General features: G+C 37.3%; 2 protein-coding genes and 1 long non-coding RNA gene across 17 annotated transcripts in view; 2 read left to right on the top strand and 1 right to left on the bottom strand.

Annotated features, from left to right (window-relative positions):
* PRLR (prolactin receptor) overlaps positions 1–14,162 on the bottom strand; it is a 146,130-nt gene extending 131,968 nt beyond the window's left edge. The window contains exons 1-3 of one of the 3 annotated variants that reach the window (XM_057431130.1): positions 13,968–14,162; positions 13,618–13,800; positions 12,221–12,305 (exon numbers count right to left, since the gene is read on the bottom strand). The gene's annotated coding sequence lies outside the window, so the exon portion shown is untranslated. Of the gene's footprint in view, positions 1–11,115; positions 11,204–12,220; positions 12,306–13,617; positions 13,801–13,967 lie in introns of all 3 variants that reach the window. The other 2 variants (XM_057431129.1, XM_057431131.1) reach the window with 2 other exon arrangements.
* Positions 10,466–12,374, top strand: LOC130610931 (uncharacterized). Its single transcript, XR_008975118.1, has 2 exons — positions 10,466–11,199; positions 12,217–12,374. It is a non-coding gene; the product is annotated as an uncharacterized LOC130610931 (long non-coding RNA).
* A 385-nt stretch (positions 14,163–14,547) lies between the features above and the next one.
* The window catches only part of SPEF2 (sperm flagellar 2), an 87,107-nt gene continuing 86,137 nt past the window's right edge, over positions 14,548–15,517 (top strand). For all 13 annotated transcript variants that reach the window (XR_008975116.1, XR_008975117.1, XM_057431115.1 and 10 more), the window contains exons 1-2: positions 14,548–14,618; positions 15,275–15,377. Coding sequence is in view for 11 of the 13 variants with exons in the window: in XM_057431115.1 (XP_057287098.1) it covers positions 14,561–14,618; positions 15,275–15,377 (161 nt within the window). In the remaining 2 variants the exon portion in view is untranslated. The remainder of the gene's footprint in view (positions 14,619–15,274; positions 15,378–15,517) is intronic.

The following is a 15,517-nucleotide window of genomic DNA, read 5'->3' as shown; positions in this document are numbered from 1 at the left end:
ATGTTGAATATTCTCAATAAATACTCTTGCATAATATTGTACAGGTAGTATCTATCAGCAACTGGTTAGAGAAGTTTCAATTGTACTCAACTTCATTTAACTAATTTGTTACAACATTTTGAAGAATGCTACATGCAAGTTATACATGCTGCTTTGTTTGGGATGTTACAATTAATATCTACTATCTTGAGCCAAGACAGGCAAGCTAAATGGGTTACTGCAAACAATAATGTAAAGAGTAATGTCATTGATGTGGTTAGATGAAAAGCTGCACTAGATCAATAACAAATTCTGGAAAAATTAGTCCACATGCAAGATAAGGTGCAAAATACAGCCAAGAGAAGCTAAGTTGAGAAATACTTTGTAGAGATGCACAGAAACTTAATCCTTTCAAATGGCAGACTAACAGAGGTAATGAAAAAAGTGCAGCTGTTTGTTTCATAAGCAAAACTATAATTAAATGCAATTAAAGATTTAAACTAATATGAATCAGTTCAAATATTAACTGCCAAAGTTTTAGTCAAATTAATATCTGAAGAGCAATTGGCATTATCTACAGATCACTACTGAAATGATTAGCATGTCAGTAACTTATACTAAAATTGGTGGTGAGGATTAGTTTAGACTCATGCCATGTTCCTTTTTTGGTTCTGCGGTTACTTCAAGTAGACAGAAAGAAATTGAATTTCGGAAGAAAGCTACGGTTATGCTATGTAAACTGTTATGTGTTACATAGAATGTACATCATGTATTATTCAGATTTTCATTTTTTATAAAATAACACTGTCTTGGTACATTCAGTTCATCATCTAAACAATATTCCATAATGCTTTGTAAGACTTCAGAGACAGTTGCTCAAGACATAGTGTACCCATGTTTTGATCAATCTCTTCAAAACACAGATCAAATAGTTCAGGGACTGAGACTGTCATCATGATGTTCTCCTTGACTCCGCAATCGCAAAGATAACTTCTTCAGCTCACCTCAACTGATTCTGGGTAACAAATTCTGACTTACCACATACAGTGAGCAGCTCGAAGTGCACCAGCAAAACTCCTCTCACCCATCTATACTTTATTCAGAGATCCAGACCTGGCTATTGATGCTCTCTATCAGTTATGAAAAAGCCAGTTTTAATTCTGACCAGAATTTGCACTTTAACTCACATCAGAAGTCTCTAAGTACTCTATAAACAAAACAGCTCTCAAAGCCATTTAGACCATAGAGTATCAAATCACCATCTACTTTGTCATGTGGATAAGGGAGTGAGTGGAGTCAATGTAAATTCCTTGACTTGTATACTGACTTATATTTCTATATCAAATTACTTATACTTTCATTCTGGGACTGCATGGCTTCGTACATGTAACAGGAATATTATTTCCAATGACTGGGGGAGGATGGGCAAGGAGGGAAGGAAATACGCACTTTTCTTAGTGCGTAAGAAATACTAATTCTACCTTTCAGGTTCACGGGGGGTAACCAAACAGTTTTAGAGGTATATTACTCTTTATGAATTTAAAAAAAGCTCATTTTCTAATGGCTGCGTCTGCAGTGAGGTTTCCTTTGATTTCAAAATCATGTACTGTCTTCAGAAAAAAAAAAACCTAAAATAATAAATCAACAACATCAAGCCTTACAAAGTTCACATTATCTCCTACAGCAGGTTACTGTTCTTCAAACACAGTTAAATTACAGGGTACCAAGTCATTTATTACACCAGCTTAGAGAACATAATTTCTTTTCTAATAGCAATACAGTACTATTAAAAAAGTTGGAAAATAGACACTTATGCCGCTTCAAAATGAGGTTTTTTTCTCTCCAATATTACTGTTCTTTCCTATTTTGACAACTACTGTTAAAGTAGAGATACAGATTTTCCCCCAGGGCCAAGAAAAGCAATTACAAAATGCATCACATCAATCCCATTTTAATTTTTTTAAAATGTATTTTTTGAAATATGTCTTTCTTATGCACTAAAAAAAGCAATTAACACAGTTACTAATGAATTGTTTTCTCACAACTCTAGGGTACAGATTTATGTATCTGATTTATATATGCTTACATACATATATACATATACACGTAGAAGTATATTCACTAATTTTTATTCTAGAATACACAAAAAAATCATACACATTACCTATCAACATTAAAAAAAAAAAACACCAGAGGAAAATACACCATTGCCTTTATAATCATTTCGCCTGCTTCCAAAATTTAAAGTGCAAAAAAGTCTATATTCTGAAAGAAAATGGTTAGTTCGTGTACTTTGCATGACTGGAAAGCAAGAAAAATAAAACAAAAAATCCCTATACAAAGAATACACAAAACCATGTCCATTCATAACAACATTTAATTTAGGACTTCATCGAAAAACATTCAGAGGAAATACAAAAACTTATGGTATATGCAATAACAAATTTAACAGCAAAAGTACATGTATTATGTTCAAACGTACAGTGAAAAATATTCTTTCAGACTGACTGCTCTAGAATCAATGAGAAATAGGTAACACACAAGAGGGGACAGGAGAGCACTAGGCTGCTAAATTTCTCTTACAGTTTGATTTCTTTTAAGTAAATATTTACAGCCTAACATAGAATTACAGACTACTGCTTTAATAAACTGCAACACCAGACCCACTTCCAATGCTGTAAGCCAATTTAGTGTAAAATATCCAGAAGACATGCCTGAATTAAGAAAAACTTGGCACTCACTGTACCTAGCCAAAAGGACAAAGAATTTTGATGAAACCCTGAAAAACACATTACAGTTAAGACTAAATAGAAGATTGCTGGGCAAGACCAGCAAAGCAGCACAGTTTACACAGCAACAAATATGGTCTACATCTGCTAGTTTAAGCTGTGGTGATTTCCAGAGACTCTTCCTCAGTTAAATGATAGGCTACAGCACATTTTTGTAGGGACACTAAAACAAGCGGAAAGCTCAGTATGCAGCTGTGAATAGCACACTGAGAATTAGTCCCAAGTTATATTAACTGATGAGCTGCTACAAATAAAACATGTTTAAAGTCAAATGCTAAACTAAGAAAGAAAGAAAGAAAGAAAAAAAACCCAAACTAGAAAATACATTTTAATCTTCACCTCATGCATGTTCTCAGGCACCATCATCTCCCCATGTTTAAACTCTATCATAAATGGATTTCTGAGTCATGTTGAGGCAATACCCCGTAATTACTGGCAATAATTATAAATTACAATGTATGATTTCCTACCCCCTTTAAACATCTCGTCTGCCTATACAAGCCATCAAACGCCCAGACCTGCCACAAATGAGATCCAGTATATTGATCATGATTTCAAGTCAAGCTGGTTCCTAATGATCTAGCAGCTAGCACTTTGCTGTGAGGACTAGAGTTCTGTGTTCCAGAATCTGATTTGATTTTATTTACAATATTAGCATAAAATTCACACTTCACCTTATTTGGAGTTGTAAGTAGAAAGTACTAAATTGTGTAAGAATAGAAATAAAACTGTTCATATATATATAAAAAAATACATATCCATGTTTACAACTTGATTGAAAGCGCATCTTCAAATTAAAAAAAAAAAAAAAAATTAGTGGCACAGTACTCTAGCCAAAACATTAAAGGAAAAGATAATCCTAAGCCCTTTAAGTAAATTGCATTGTATCTCAACAATAAATTACTATATACCTGTTCTGGCCAGAAGCTGTAACAGTATAAAGAGATGTCCTATCGGGGCACAAAAAACAGCCAAGCTAATCCTTTGAAGGCTTAGGTGTGTGTAACTGGGATAGATAAAGGGTAAACTTTGTCATCTTTCCACCAAAAATTACGCATCACTAAATCCTTTCTTAGCTTTTTAAATTACCAACATTTTAAGGATTGAGCAAAGAAATACGTCAACATTTTCCACCTAAGCAAATAGCCCCACTTTCTTTAATCCTCTTTTCTCTCTCAGAGCACTTTATTTTCTTATTGCTCATGAATGGACTCTAAATTAAAATGCCTGTGCTTCATCTATTCTATTATTCTGATTTGTTTTACAGCTTCACACTTAAGATTCTAGTCAAAATGGTGACTTTAAGGAAAAAAAAAAATTTAACCAGAACCTCTTCATTTTTTTGCACATTACAGTTTACAAGTCATTGCTTCCATTCTCTAGTAAAGTGGCATTGTTCTTCTATAAAAGTATGTCCAATTCAGAAAATCTGCTTTAATGAAAATTGCTCCAATAATGGTTGTGTGATCTCCATCCAGAACCTAACTAATGGTTTAATCTTACTGCTTTAACATACTTGCTAACTTGAAGTTGTTGACGTATTTCCTAGCTTTAGAGCATGCATGTGTTTCATACCACATAATGGAAGCGTTTGTCATACACCAGAATGCCGTGGTAAATCCAGATTCAGTATGTCGTTTGCTAGCAAATTTCTGTTTCTCTTAGGTAAATAATGTGTCAGCGAAGAATGTGCCCAATGGTTATTTACTGTAATACACATGCCTTTTTGGGCTTTGAATTTTATCCTGCTCAAAAATGACAGTACTTCACAAAATATCATATGACATTTTAGGGCCTTAAACTTCACTTCTTTGATCATAGAGTTAAGATTTACACACATTTTTTATATGTAAATATATCGTGTTTTTTAGTTGCTGTAAATCAGCAGATTGTTAGAGCTGCTGACACAACTTGCTAGACTTCATAATACTACGGCAAAATCATTTCCCTTAAATGCATACATTCTCTTTCTTTTGTGATGATATACTATACATTTAGTTTAGGAGTTTTACTCAAAGAGCCAAGGTCTGATGTCAAACTCATTATAATATGAAACCTTTCTGGAAAAATAATGAGTTTTACAGACCAGATAAAATGTAGAAGAATTTTAGGCCTTGTAGTATTTCTGAAAAATGAAATAAATATGAAAAGAAATGGAATCTGAACTGAATCAAGCAGAAAAAAATCCTCACTTCAGTGAGGCAATATAAGAACACAGAAGAGAGGCAACAGAAAAAAAATATAAAGGACAATGAGCAGGTCTTGCACAGGAGAAAACAAAAGCTGACTGAATTAAAATACACAAACTTACATAAACAGTGGTAAAGAAAAATTATAGCAGTAAAAGTTGAGCAAAGAGGAGGAAATAAGGAACATACCAGAAAGTAGAGGCCAGAGAAATACTAAGATTCAGCTAGGGTGTGAAACAGAACTTCTTACAGAAGTACAGGCTTTTAAAAAATATTTTTATTTTTAAGAGTTTTGCCCTTTCACAGAACAGGGTTTGAACTCCTACTACATTTTTGACCCAAACACTTTTCCAAAGAATTGCAATTAGCACATTAAGAGTGTAAACAGAATGTACATGGCATACATACTGCATCTAGAAAATTAGGATAAATAAGGTTTCCAACAGGACTATTACAACGTAGTATCAAGTTCTCCATACATACAAGGACAATGCATGCAAAAGAAGAAATTATATAATTTAAAATTTTGTCCTGTCTCAACTCTCCTTCTTATGCTTCAATATTAATCCGATCTTAGAAACTGAGGCAGGTCTTTCAAGTACATGAAACTAGTGCAGCAACAGTATGCAACATGATGCCAGAAGACAGGTCAGCATAACACTGTGATAAAAAGGTAATTATGACTTTCTCATCAGGATAGCAGGGAACAGCAATGCCTTGTGATAGGATTAATAGGTTATAAAGCTCAACAAAAATGAATGTTAAAATTATTGAAAAATTACACCCCTGTAGCAGCTGCTGTTCTATATGCAGACATGTCACATGCAGGATGGAAATCTCTACTTCTAATCTTACAAAGAGATTGGGAATAGTAGCTCAAAAATACAGAAGAGATGGGGACAACAGAAACATTATCTAAATATCAAGAACTGTCATAAAGAAAGCAATGTTACTTCCTGATTTTCACAGAAAAACTGAGCCAGAGATATCTATAAAACACTGCTATACTCATTCTCTCTGAACAAACAAGCTGATGGATGATAAATTCAAAAGACAAATAGAATATTTCAGTTGGAAGTGACCTACAAAATGTTTGAATAAGTTGTACTTACATAATTATTCAAATTTGAAAAGTATGTCATGAAGGAAGAGAAATATTATTCTATATTGTATTATTACATTCTATTATTATTGAGCTGTGTTTGGTATTGCAAGCTAAGTAACAGTATGGTGAGAGGTAAAACAAGAGAAAGGGCAGAATGAGCTTTACTGTCAGATCGTCAGTGAGAAGAAAAAAAAAAAGAGAAGCAGTAATGTGCCAGATCACCTCTATACTGACACTTGAAGATACTCTACCTGAGTATATATCTTGACTAATGTTACCTGAAACTCAGTGAGGTTTTCAGAAGAGACAGGAAGAAATAGGTGCATTCTTGACATTGTTAATGATTCAGTCTGACAAATGCCGCTACTGCGCTGCTGAAAAGAAACTTGTCATTGGTACCATTTCTTTGGAAGCATTCATTCTGCATAAAAAGCTAAGCATACTGACAGCAAATCCTCAGGGGAGCAAGCAGCTTTTGAAACCCAAGCACAGAAAAAGATGTTCCAGACTTCAAATGTAAATTGTGTAAGATAAATTAGAACTTAGAGGTTCAGAGTAAGCGACAATATACATAGGAACACAGCCATAATTATGCAAATTTGAGGATACATGATCAGTGGTTTCCCAAGAAACAGAATGTGCATAGGAAACTCAGTAGGAAAGAAGGATTAGGGCAGCAGATGAAAATCAGAAGACAGGCACATCATCAAATGTAAACACCTGAGGAATATGAAGGGGGAAATAAATGGACATATATGAGTAAGAATTAATTCTGATTGCAGGACAGACTAAGAATCCATGGCAAGAAAAGAGTCTGAAATGGGAATAAGTGGTAGGATAGCTGGAGAAAATCAGAAGCAGAGAACCAAACTAATTTAGTCTTACTACTGGCTTGACCACAGAGTGGTCTATGTTATTGAATGACTTGAAGTGATTCAACAGTAACAGTAAGGCAGTCATTGCTCTACAACACAAGTTCATAACAGTTATTATTTCTGTCAGTTCTTTAAAAATGTTTATTTGTGCCACAACTTACAGCATGAACAGCTGAATGGCTGCTTTGCATCTTTCATTAGTGCCTGTATTCAGTCATTCTATATTAAACATTTTCACAGAATTTCATTAATTTTAAGGCCAACCCTTTATTCCATCATTTCAATATTCTAGTCAGATTGGATGTAGTAAAAAAGGAGGAAGTTTCTGAATAAGACAAAGATATTGTTAAACAAAATTGTATTTCAGTAGCCATTAAACACAAACACAACACTATCCCTATCATCATCATCAACTCTTACACCCAATTAAAAAAACATCTATTGAATCAGCCTGAGAACAAATGCATACTGGCATAAGATGAGAGAAATGTGCAACTTGAAAGCTAAATCACTGTTATAAAAAAGAAAGTCTACACATATCTTCTCCTCATAAAATTAAATTATATATACAAGCATTATCGTGCCATGATTTATTATTAATTTATTATTAAAAGTAGCAATTGGGCATGTTAGCCCATGGTCTCTCCTTTAACTATATCAACATCCTTTTCTTTTTTCCCCAACTAATTACAGCATCAGTTTTACCCTAATTAGTTAACAACTGTCAATTAAAGAAGAACTGTGAAAGCCTGGTATTCTACCAAGAACATTTCCAACATACAATATACTTGACCAATGTTCTCTTTCAACATAATGAGAAAGAACAAGTATCCGAAGCTTTTAAGTGCTGGCATTAATTGCAAGGATGCTAGCCAAATTCCAGATCACCTAGTTACATTATGCTTACTTGCACCCCCTCTCTACACTAGTCTTCATTTTATATCTTAAAAACGTAACTGAACAAAACTGTTAGTGCACAATAGCTGTTCTAGTTCTCAAATAAGAAAAAAAAACAAAGGCAGCTGCATCTCAGTAGCAGCCAAAAACCAAAAGGATTCTAATTACATTACAAATGCTAGACAAAAGCTACAGTGAAAGAACATAAGACAAATGGTGCACAACTAATGAACGTTTATTGAACAATAAAGACATAATACTAACGGATGAGGTCTTGTGAGTATTTCAAATACTACTCAAAATGTATCAGGCCATTGTATATAAAGTAATGCATTCATAAAATGATAAACTCACATTTTGTAACTGTCTGGAAAACTCTGGTCTTGGTTTGTATCTCACAGAAACACTATGCCAGAGACTGAATTCAACTATGCATGACAAAAATGAATCATCTGAATTTTACTTACTACTTAGCTGCCCTTTAAAAGAAGAGTAAAAGAATAAAAGTGGAGAAAGCTTTCATAAATCCATACCAAGCACATGACCATTCTGTGCAGAAAAGGATGACTACAAGAAAAACGTTAACATAATTTAAATTCTAACTATATTATGACACATATGTGTGTGGATGTGGGCGATTATTGTGATTGACTGGAAACATCCTTTGCCAGTATGTTTTCCATACAATTTCCTATGGCAAAGAAATAGCAAATCAAAATTTCAAGGCACTGTTCAAGCAATTGAACTAAGGCAATTTGTGTTGCCTTGATCCCCTTTGCTCCATCCCTAATGGAACCCTCTTAAAGGGGTTAGCTAGATATCTGTATCAGTCACATTTCTTGTCTCAATTCCACTCTCTATAATCTTCAACGTTTTTTTACCCCTTGCCTACACTCTTTCCCAGCTACTTCTAACTACTACAGACTGATCACTACAGGATCAGTCTGTATGCCAGAATACTCACTTTTCTGATGGAAGAAAACATACCACACATGTATTAAAGACAGATTGATAATAAAACCAAACAAAAATTATTAAGAAAAATAAGTCGCTCAAAAAATGGGTAATCAATTCAGTAGCATCACAGCGACTCTTCAAAATAAAAATGCCCTTAATTTTCTATTCCTTTGATTTGCAAACTTGCTTAAAGCTGTATCTACCTCCCTGTAATTTACCGTGTCCTTAAGACATGTATGTACTCAGTATTCAGAGAAGTTCTAGTAAACTTTCTACTTCCTTTATTTAGCGTATGTGAATTTTCATTCTGTCAGGCAGTTTGGTGTTTTATTTCCATCACTTGCACTCAGCTTTTACTGTTTTGAAGCTTTCTGGATAAAACATTCCTTTGCTCTGGAAATGGATAACCTTAAAGGCATAGAATCTCTTCCAGAACTTTCAATGAAAGACAGTAATTATATACACTTGAAAAAAAAAAAAAAAGGCAGGGGAGGGCTGCTTTAGTAAGTCTTTAAAATTCTTACAAATGTAATCAAACAGCATCAATATTTCAGACATTATTCAGTATTATATGCCACTACTCACTATGGCAGATAGCGATTCCTGACAAATTATACTGGAGACACTGAACTCTTATTTGAAGCTGAAAAATTCTTCAGAACTTGGCTTAAATGTGGAATTGCTATAACTAAACTAAATGGAACCATATTGTCTTAGATACAGCAAGCGAGTTACGGTTCTGTGCAATAGGTTAAATTATGCTCTTCCTTACTAAATTGCCAGCATGGAAAATAATCCAAACATCAGCTGTAACACTATGCTTGTTCCTCATACTGGAAGCATTTTGCTGTTTCTTCTTCACAGCATCAGAACTTCTTCGCAGTTCTCTTGCCTTAATCTTATCCAGTAATTTAGTGAGGTTTATTCAAGTTAAACCTACCTACTAATAATCCACTCAGCAAACAGCACACCCACTTAAGAGTATTTTCCTGCGCACAGCATACCTGTAGTTTTCCAGACTGCATCACACATTCTCATCAGTGTTTTAACATAAGAGATACTTGTTTAAAATACAAATGGGCTACTTAAGCAGTAATTGCCGTTCTTGTATATATATTGTATGTACCCACATTAGCATTGCCATTGTTAGTACTACAACTACTTAAAGTGTAGGAATTTTTTTTTACAGCACATTCACATCTTGGCATTCTTCATGTAGACAATAAAAAGAGCAGAATATGCAATAGGAACTACAGTTTCCCTCCAGAGACACAAACCCCTAGCCCCAAAACAGGGAAGGGGAGAGAATATTAAGATGAGCAGTAAATGTACATATAAAATACATCTATTATACACTTATTGGAAGCAAGATATCACTTAAAACATCAGCTCAATCTGCAAGTCTGTTGCCTAATGTTCTTGCTTAAAAATGAATCATAGAATGGTTAGGGTTTGGAAGGACCTTAAGGTCATCAAGTTCCAACCCCTCTGCCATGGGCAGAGAAGCCTCACACTAGACCATGTCATCCAAGGCTCTGTCCAACCTGGCCTTGAACACTGCCAGGGATGAAGCATCAGAACTACTGGAGTGCTGAAAGCAGTGAGCAGAAAATACAGCTTCAAAATACACAAAACAATGGAATTCTTCATGTAATGAAGGGTAATGTAGTTTATTCATACAATGGCAGGTTAAGATAAGGAACTCCTTACCACAGACCACTGTCTATATTAAAACATTTACACAAATTCAAAAGCGTATGCACATGTTCATGGAGTAAAACATTAAGTGCTCTAGATCATGTGGATGCAGGAAGTCCTTCAGCACAATCAGTGGTGGCTGGGAGAATGTTCTGCAGGGTGTCTCAGTATCACAAAATCGTGATGGTACGTTAATAGATCTTAATATATGCTTCCCCAGAATTTGTTATTGATCATTGTCAGAGACAGGAGACTAGGCTGGACAAACACATGCTCTGAATCAATCTAAGGGGTGATCAGGTATTGGAACAGGCTTCCCATGGAAGTGGTGGAATCACCAGCTCTGGAAGTGTTCAAAACCTGTGTAGATGAGGCTCTCAGTGACATGGATTAGTGGTGGACTTGACAGTCCTGGGTAGAGGTTGGAGCTGATGATCTTGAAGGTCTTCTCCAACCTAGTTGATTTTATAATTCTATAATACAGCCCTTGTCTTGTGGCAACACACAAAACCAAGCAGGAGTCAGGGCAGGGTTCCAGAATCATGGTGTTCTAAATGTCAGTATGGGGAATGGAACTGAGAGATATAGCTAACAAAGAGCTGTGAAAACGAGTGGTGAGCACAAACCTCAAGATCATGGTTTTCTGTTTAGGGCTTGATCCTCTTCTGTCCTCAATAGAGACATGATGATCCAGAGGTGATGGGAGGAGAGTACCTGTGCAGGATGAATACCGTTGAAATTAAATTTCAAAGAAGATGTGATCTGTTGATCATGTCAGAGGGAATAAACAACATTAAGTAAAAGGAATAATTAAAATACAGAGGGAAAGGTGGAAAAGAAGCCCTGTAAGAAGCGGAAGCTATTTACTGCCTTTGTATCTCCCTAGGAAAAAGACAAGCCAAGCAAAGAACAAAGAACGTAACATTACCCAAAAATGATACTTAAGCATGTTTGTAAGTGATCTTAGTCATGCAGTAACAAATTCTGGTACAAAAAGGAAACTCCTGAACCCACACATTCTTTCATTACTCTGTATCAGTTTAGTGATACTACTGTCTGTACGGCTTCTATCTAAGGGCCATTTAAGAATTCATTCAAATTCATCTGACTTTTCTTAATCTTGGTTGTATTAAGATGAAATAATTCCTCGGTTTAGTATCTTAAACATACAGAAGTACTTTGATTGTCCTTTTGTAATAAAACCTCGAATTCCTTTCTAGTTTTTTTATGCATACCAATATCATGTCCACATTATTCAAAACTAATATCCACAAAAGCTGTAGGCTTGATTATACGACAAGCTCTTTTTTTTTTGTTCTTATATATGCAGTTTCTTTCAAGAGGGCAAAAAGAATGAAATGCAACAGATAATCCCTTGGTACTTCTGTGCTCAACAGATTGCTGTTTGATGTCTTTTATTTGACCATTATAAATACAACCTATAAATTCTATTTCCTTCCAAAGCAAGTCCACAGGAGCATACATAAAGTTTGAAATAAACACAGAGTTTTAGGTGAAAAATTCAGATGCATTCCACAGGCCACTATTGGAGTCTAAAAGCTACGTGATCAGAAGCACAGTGTCCTCTGGAAAATCAGTCTGGAATTTCCAGAACATTCCCAATGGCAGTCCTAGCAGAAAAATAACAAATTAACAGAGCACAGAATAAATAACCTTATTATTTAAAAATATCAGTGTTTTCAGCAAGGGCTGAACTAGTGAAACAGTTACCTCACTAGTTGTCTGCAAGTATTTTCCTTTAAGCAATCTCTGAACTCAGCTTTCACAGTGCAGAACACAGATGTCCTTCCAAGTTCTTAAACTCAGGGAAAGAATGAGTTAAAAACTGATTACTACATTATCCCACCACTACTCAGAATTCTGTTAAGAAAGCTACATTAATTTGTAAAGAGCTAAGTGAGACCTAGTTGGAATAGCAGATCACTACTGAATTTGAGAGGAATTCCACATCTTTCTCACAATTGTAGCTTCAACAAGATTTTATTCCATCTTAGAAGATGGAAGAACCAATGTTATTTATAAACAAAATCACCTATTTAGAATTCCACTGAATATGACAATGAACTTGAAGGAAGACATTCCATAAAAAAATCTAAAGATACAGGAAGTACCAGGTTTTCAAAGTCAGAAGTGATATGGTAAGAAGTTCTAAACTCAATATAAACCAGTTCTTGTTTGCATTTTTTAAATCAACATACATTCATGTTAATGACTACTTACACCAACATGTATATATGTGTATACATATATATATTGATTTCTGGAGCTGAGGAAAGAATTTCATGATGAAGGTACAACAGATTTGTTCTTTGCCCTACAACATACCAGAAACATACTCTGATGATAGATACTCCCACTACAAATATTATATTGAAAAAACAAAACAAAACCAAGGGGTGTTTTCTTCCCCTAAAGTGTGCGTATTTTTATAACTTAACATAAAATTTTAAATATTTAAAAGGATTTTTGAACATCTGCCCTGAAAGTACTTTCACCCTCTTTAAGTTTCCTGTTACTCGATTTATTCATATGCTACTAATTCTACAATGACCTCTCAAGATATAAATGACTTGCCAGTTATACATTAACTCTTGCAAAACCCAGTAACTTATCTGCATGTGAAGCACACACTCTGTAAAAGCACAGAGATTTAATCTGAAGACTTCTAAAGCAACAGAATCTGTGATATTCCAAGTTGTTATGCCAACTGTTAATCACTGTCACTTTTGGAAATTACTATTAGCTTGCTTTCTGCCTGTCATTAACCACTAGATGCTCATGCTCCCATCTTTTCTAGATTAAATAATCCTTTAGGATTTTGTTGTACTGAAAGGCACTTGAAAACTTAACTCCATCAACTGCAGATCTGCCTCCAGAGACAGAAACTGGAATTTAGATTCCCATGGTATGCTTTGCATTTTTCAGATGTAGTCCTCTTCCCTACAGTCTACATTTTTCTAACACGCTCCTCAAACCGGACGCACCCAAACTATACCCAATTACTTCAGCACGATTCTAAAGCAAAGATAACAGCGCAAACAAAAAGCAAAGCACAGGGACAGCGAGGCTCATTTCAAACCAAGCTCAGACCCCCCCAACTGTCTTACCGTAGAGCCACAGGAGCAGCTGTATTGGCGCACAGACGCTTCAGACTTCTTACACAAACACTGCTGTTGAAAAACACCCTCGTAAGCGTGTAGCACGCATTCAAACTGGCACAGCTTTCTTCAGCAGCTCTTGCTCTCCCTCCCCCTTTCATACGGTGCCAACAGAGTAATTTGTGCCATTATCTGAATCGATTTGAAGAAAATTACCCTGAATTAGTTTTTCTCTCGTTTCCCTCCTTGCCAGGCTTTCAGCCCGGGACTCCTCCGCTGAACACCATCTGCGCTAGCACCAGAGCGGTTTCAGAGGGGAGCAGCGCAAGGTCGGGGTGGAATGGGGAAGTTTTAGACACATTAAACAAGCAGCGAACCGCAACCAGGAGAAGGCGCTGGGGCAGGCGGGAAGGGCGGCTGAGGCGGACTCCGCGCCGCGCTGACAGACCTCACAGCAAGCGGCGCGGGACAGCGAAGAGAGCGCCGAGGGGCAAGGGCCGCCGACCGGCTGTGTCCAGCGGGACGCTGCCACCAGCGTCCTCCCCAGGTCAGGGGCAGCCTAAGGGCAGCCCCGCGCTCGCCCGCTCGGCTCCAGGCAGACCCTCCTCAGGTACGGCTCGGCTGCTGCTTCTGCCCTGCTCTACCCTCTTCTGTCTGCCCGCCGGCTGCCGCGCCGGCAGCATGCACGCCCCGCCGCTCACACCGAGCCCACCCTCCCCCTCGTCGTCGTCGTCGTCTGCCCGCCCAATGCACACCCGTCGCCCCGCCCCGCCCCACCTGCAGCGCATGCGCAGAGCGCAGCGCGCTCCTCCTGCGGGCGAGCGGCGCCAGCGGGCGGGTACCGTTGCCCGCCCCCCCCACTCCACCCCGCCACCGCGCACGCGAAGCGTCCGGTCGTCGTGGCAACGGGACGCGGTGCCGGTTGTCTGTGGGGCCGCCGCCGCCGCGGGACATGTCTGAGATCTTGTGCGAGTGGCTGAACGAAGAGGTGCAGCTCTCCCGCAGCCTGGGTGAGTGCGGGCCCCGCTGCGGTGGGAGCGCGCAGGGGCTCGGGGGTATAGCAGGCTTGCCCGTCAGCGCGGGGGGCTGCTTGCCGCAGGGTCAGGGTCGAGGGGGTCCCGCGGCCCAACTCCACGAGCCCTCCCGGTTCCCCGCGTCTAGATACCCCCTCAGGTACATTTTTAACCTTCATGCGTAAGACGGTGACTTTCGAGATGAAGGTAAGTTTCCTTAAGGCGCGAATGCTCCCAGGGAGTATGAGGAGCTCATGCTTCATCTGCTAATAAGGACTCCAGAGGATAAGAGTATTTTAATATGTTTGCAAAGCAGTTTGCAGAGCCTTGCTTTACATGGCAGGTGTTGTGCTGGCTTTGAAGAAGCATTTCCTGCAAGGAGGGAGCAACTTTCCATGGAAGAGAAGCGCTTTTGTTTTCATTTGCATTTTTATTTTTGATTGTGTAAAGCTTATGTTGCAAAATAACTACACTGAAAGCAGATTTATTGGTGGCTTGAAAACTAGTTACTGCTAGATCAACTTCCTAAAATTCCTCTGAATTATTTAATAAAGTTTGGACAACTTTTGTATGAAAATAATAATCTATTGTGTTATAATCATTGTATGAAAAATTTTGTTTCTTTTTACTAACAACAAAACCCCCAAACTTAGTTCCAGGATCAATATCGGAAGAGTTTTCTAATGGCTACCTCCTAGGAGAACTTCTACATAAATATGATCTTCAGGATGACTTTGATCAATTTTCACAGAGCAGGTTAGTACATATGGATAACATGTCTGTACAGAAATTAGGCCAAATATTTAGTTTTCAGGTAGGATTGGCTAATGCACAGTGGGAAATACATCTAGAATTTACCAAGATTTGATACATTTATGAGTAAGTGAAAAGCTACT

The sequence above is a fragment of the Pezoporus wallicus genome, unplaced genomic scaffold, assembly GCF_028554395.1.
Source record: "Pezoporus wallicus isolate ANWC-B61680 ecotype Strahan unplaced genomic scaffold, APGP_CSIRO_Pwel_v1 contig_8692, whole genome shotgun sequence".
NCBI classification, from domain to species: Eukaryota; Metazoa; Chordata; class Aves; order Psittaciformes; family Psittacidae; genus Pezoporus; species Pezoporus wallicus.
Note: the sequence above shows the minus strand (reverse complement) of the source record. Positions and strands in the feature narration are given on the sequence as shown.